The sequence below is a fragment of the Henckelia pumila genome, chromosome 2, assembly GCF_033568475.1.
Source record: "Henckelia pumila isolate YLH828 chromosome 2, ASM3356847v2, whole genome shotgun sequence".
In the NCBI taxonomy this organism is placed as follows: domain Eukaryota; kingdom Viridiplantae; phylum Streptophyta; class Magnoliopsida; order Lamiales; family Gesneriaceae; genus Henckelia; species Henckelia pumila.
This window is the reverse complement of record NC_133121.1, coordinates 32,011,228-32,016,146: the sequence shown is the minus strand read 5'-3', so window position 1 is coordinate 32,016,146 and position 4,919 is coordinate 32,011,228. Positions and strand designations below refer to the sequence as shown.

Sequence of the window (4,919 nt, the reverse complement as noted above, 5' to 3'; positions counted from 1 at the left end):
CTTAATTTATGTTTACTAGGAGTTCTAGTTTAGGCAAGAGATAAGTCCTACGATTGGAATGGATTGTACACAAGGGGTTGTATAAATCAAAATCTTCAAGTAAATTTCTTCCTAAGTGAAAGAAAGGGAGACGTAGAAGGATTTTACCATCGAACTTCCATACATCATGTGTCATCTATTTATCTGTTTATATGATCTTGTTAACCATGCTCACTTGAGTATAAAAGAGTCATAAAAACTCTTGAACCATTTATCTGTACTATATTGTGGTTCAAATTGTTTTTAAGGTTGAGAAAACTGGTCTTGCTTAGATGACCCTAACAAGACCATCTGCTTTATTTGGCAAAAATATTTGAACTATTTTAAAGTTTATATTCATTCTCTTCTCTACATACACAACCGATCTCAATAATTATCCTAAATTTATAGGAAATAAGCCAAAAAATTCATTGAAGCTATATGATATGAATTTGTCAAATTCAATTCAATTTTTTAAGAAGGCGAGTATTTTGGCAACTAAAGAATAGGAAACTAAAGAAAATTTTGATTTATGTAAAATGATCTGTATACTAACACTAATTTTTTGAAGGTGCTACATATTTACTATCATCGATCATATAATTATTTGGTATGGGAATAATAGGTAAAAACAAAAAAATAAATCGTACGGGAATTAATTTATTTTGATTTTGAGTATGTCTCGTACCTTGCTTGCATAAATTTTGAGATTGCGGGCGTGATAGGTACACGTGCACAAAGTATATGAAATATATCAATAAAAATCTGATTCTTAGAAATCGAACGATGAGAATTCCTAACTTGACCACTCAATCCCTCGAAAGGTACATTTGGGTCAAATTGTCTGGGCCGAAATATATAAAACGCAACGTATTTGAATCATAATCTGGTAGGAGGCCCAAATAATCAATTCGGCCCATCGATTTTCCTCTGTCTTGCTGCACAAGTACAATTGCTCAGCCGAAATAAAATTCATCGTAAATCATTTCTCCGCACCGCATTCTTGTTCGTGGAATCCAGGTTACTTCTTCCCCAGATCAGTACTTTTTTGCATTTTATAGCTTTAATTTATGCGATGCAATTTTCGATTAGTATCTTTATTTGACTTAACTCAACGGCTCCGCAGGGGATTTTGAAACCCAGTCGAAAATGTTCCTCACAAGGTTAAATTTTACTATTTAGTTGTGTAAGCATGCTTTTCTGAGGTTTCTAGTGCTATATTTCTGATTCTGTGATTTTTCTTCTTGTAGGACTGAATATGACAGAGGAGTCAATACTTTCTCTCCGGAAGGCCGGTTGTTTCAAGTGGAATATGCAATCGAAGCTATTAAGGTTGCAGCTGATGCTAATTTGTATCTAAAACTGTATTATTTAAACTTTTGTGGTTTATACACATTATTGTCTTGTGGCTGTTTCAGTTGGGTTCGACTGCAATTGGAGTGAAGACTAAGGAAGGGGTTGTTCTTGCTGTTGAGAAGCGTATCACATCGCCGCTTTTGGTATGCGCAGTATTATTTTTTCAAGGGAATTTCATTCTTATTTGTTTGGTTTTTAATTGTGCTTAAGGAAAATTAGAATCCACCTTTTGCAGTGGTGGAAGCGTCAAAGTTTCACTTGAAAAACTCTGATTGTGAGAATTGAGTAAAGATCCGAGATGGATCTGTTCTTTATGTCTTCCAAGTCTTTTGGAAATTCTCATACTTGTTTAGTTGACACTTGACAGCATGATGATCTAAAGTGAGGAACTAGGTTAGGTATTGTATAACTTGGCAATCTTGTGGGAGGTAAAGAAATAATATATTATTTATGGCTTCCAGGAGCCTAGTAGTGTGGAGAAAATTATGGAAATCGATGAACATATTGGGTGTGCCATGAGTGGCTTGATTGCTGATGCACGTACCCTGGTTGAGCATGCAAGAGTTGAAACTCAGGTATGTTTTTTTTGCTTTTCTAAGATTTTTTTCTTTTACAGTTTGTGATGTGATTGTGATTGTTGTGTCAACTACTAACCGACTCGGTTCCATTTTCTAGAACCATAGGTTTTCGTATGGTGAACCCATGACAGTTGAATCCACTACTCAAGCTCTCTGCGATCTTGCCTTGCGATTTGGTGAAGGGGACGAAGAATCTATGGTTAGCCTCTTTTCATGTTTGCTTAGATTCTTCAAATATGAATTTTTGTTGTCCAGGAGTTAAGTTATTTTTATCACAATCTGCTTTTATAATATGTATATTGTTAGAAGTTATATTGGTTATATCATATATGCATCACTGGCAGCGAAGATATCATCGATTGAGTAGCACAATTCGGATACGGCAAATTCACAGATGCAACCTTTTGTAATGATGTTTGAGTTACTGTCTACTTTTAGTCAAGTATTATGTCTTGTTTAGCCTTGCAAACTACATGTTATTAAATCCAATAACTAACTGATGTTGTTTTAAGGGACATTTGTTCCTCTGTCAAGTTCATCTATATGGACAAGAGATTTAAAATCTCGTCTTTCTTATTTTCCCTGCAGTCCAGGCCTTTTGGTGTGTCTCTTCTCATTGCTGGTCATGATGAGAATGGCCCCAGCTTGTAAGTTCAGCTTTTATTTTGAATTGCTGGCAATGTCCTTGCTTCTCTTGTTTTTATTGTTTTTTGCATATCAAAGAAGTTGTGTAATATAATTAACTTTTGAATTCGTTATTTTTGAAAGATGGGACTTTGGTTGAAACCTTTCATATGGTGTTTAAAATAAACAAGAGGTTATGCATGTTAAAATGCTTTGCTAATTTGTGACAGAAAAATGGCAAGACTAGAAAGAAGTTATTAGGCACAGCTGCTTTTTAGCTGTGTTTGGCCATCATTCTTAAATTTCAGTTGAACTTTTCCAATTGATGGCCATTGCTGTTGTGATTATTATTGATCAGGAGCTGATTTTTAGCTCCCTTTATCCACATTGAAAACAAATTTTAGAAAGTTCACTCGTTTATTTTCATTTATGAGGAGCTGTTTATTCACTTGATATTTGGATTGTGAAATTCTGGACTCACATTTGTTGTCTAAGTTTTGGTTGAAATTTTGTGCTCATTAAGTTGATTGTAAAGGGATTTGTTGTGCACAGATACTACACCGATCCATCTGGCACATTTTGGCAATGCAATGCTAAAGCCATTGGATCAGGTTCAGAAGGTGCTGATAGCTCTTTGCAGGAGCAGTATAACAAGGTTTTACTATTTGTTCATTTTCGGAGTAACTTTTTATAGCTGTTAACTCTAATCTATCTTGCTAGATTTGTAAATCCAAATTTTTAACATTTTTTCATGAAGACAAATATAGTTGTTTATTAGGCTATGTTGTACATTCCAAGATTTCAAAACAGCGTAACATTTTAAAGTCTAATGTTATATGTTTATTCTCTTGGTTTAGGATCTAACTCTGAAAGAAGCAGAAACTATTGCACTATCTATCCTGAAGCAAGTTATGGAGGAAAAGGTTACAGCCAACAACGTCGATATTGCTAAGGTGGCACCTACCTATCATCTGTACACCCCCGTTGAAGTTGAACAAGTCATCAGCCGCCTGTGAGGAAACAGGATCGTCCGTCCATCCGTCTGGTTTAATTTTCCGCTTTCATTTAGGCGACTGAGTGGCGGTTTATAAACTTGTGTACCAGCACTTTTGTATCAGCACTTGTTTTTACCATTGGACATTAAATTGCATTTAAGGATGCGAACATCATTTCCGGAAACTGTGGACCTACTATAAGTTTGTCTTCTTGGATAACAGTAATTGTTCCGCCGATTTTTATATGGTACGATGCTTAGGCATAACGTCACGTTGTTTAAGCCGGTTTTTTCACTATTTATTGTAAATATTATTTTAAATTATCAAATTACGGTAGGTTGAAAAAGTTTTGAAACTAATGTATCACGCCCAAATGGCGCGATATAGGAGCATGTAGAGCCATTAAAATGTGTTGGGTAAACTCGTTTGTCTATGAGAAATAGACGTGTTGGATTAATTTTTTAGTAGTTAATTTAAAGACGAGTCTAGATGGATTAACGCTTTTGGACCGCAGGGTAGGCCAGGTTTTGCAGTCTTACATTTTTTAATATATTATGTAAGATTGATGAATTTGTTTTGACAATAACTTGTAATCTTTACTGAGCAGAAATGTCACGTATAATAAGTCAGTTCAACCACAATGGAAAATTTTCAAACACTCAAGGAAATGTCATGTAGCATGGTTGATAATTTTATATGTAGTGACTAAAATTAAAAAATAACATAATTTTTAGTGGGTTCGACCTAGGGATGACAATTTTCTCTAAACTCGATGAGAAATCAGATATCCGACCCAAATGAAAGAGGGTATGGAAGTATTTTTTGTACTCGATTAAATAAATGAGTAATTGAGTATGAGGATTTCGGATTTGAGGATGAAGGAGGATGTAGTAACATTCTACCCATTCCCGACCCGATATCCGATTATATATATATATATATATATATATATATATATATAGTTCTTTTATGGTTCCCAACAACTATGCCCAACTTCGTGCCCACCATGTACAATAATTGAGTTGACCAGCACAATTGGTGAGTTGACTTATACATGGTGGGCACGGAGTTGGGCATAGTTGTTGGGCACCATAAAAGAACGCATATATATATATATATATATATATATATATATACATCCAATGATTGGGTGCCACATAAATGGTGTGCACAGAGGTGGGCATTGTAACGTCCCAATTTTCTCTATCAGAGCGTTACTCAAACATACATACTTGAAGATTAAAAAAAAGTTGAAGAAAAATAAACTTTGCGGAAGCTTCATCTCCTATATTAAATAAGCGTATTAAAAGTTCACAAATAAAAAAAATAAACATTTAAAAGGTTTTGC

The 4,919-nt window shown here is 34.6% G+C and overlaps 1 protein-coding gene across 1 annotated transcript; it reads left to right on the top strand.

Moving 5' to 3' along the window:
• Positions 1-929: 929 nt before the first annotated feature.
• On the top strand, positions 930-3,790 carry LOC140882316 (proteasome subunit alpha type-5). Its single transcript, XM_073288252.1, has 9 exons — positions 930-1,038; positions 1,145-1,181; positions 1,269-1,350; positions 1,437-1,517; positions 1,836-1,949; positions 2,050-2,151; positions 2,541-2,599; positions 3,129-3,231; positions 3,434-3,790. The coding sequence occupies exons 2-9, from the start codon at positions 1,168-1,170 to the stop codon at positions 3,590-3,592; spliced, it is 714 nt and encodes a 237-aa protein (XP_073144353.1). The 5' UTR covers positions 930-1,038; positions 1,145-1,167; the 3' UTR covers positions 3,593-3,790.
• The last annotated feature ends 1,129 nt before the right edge of the window (positions 3,791-4,919 follow it).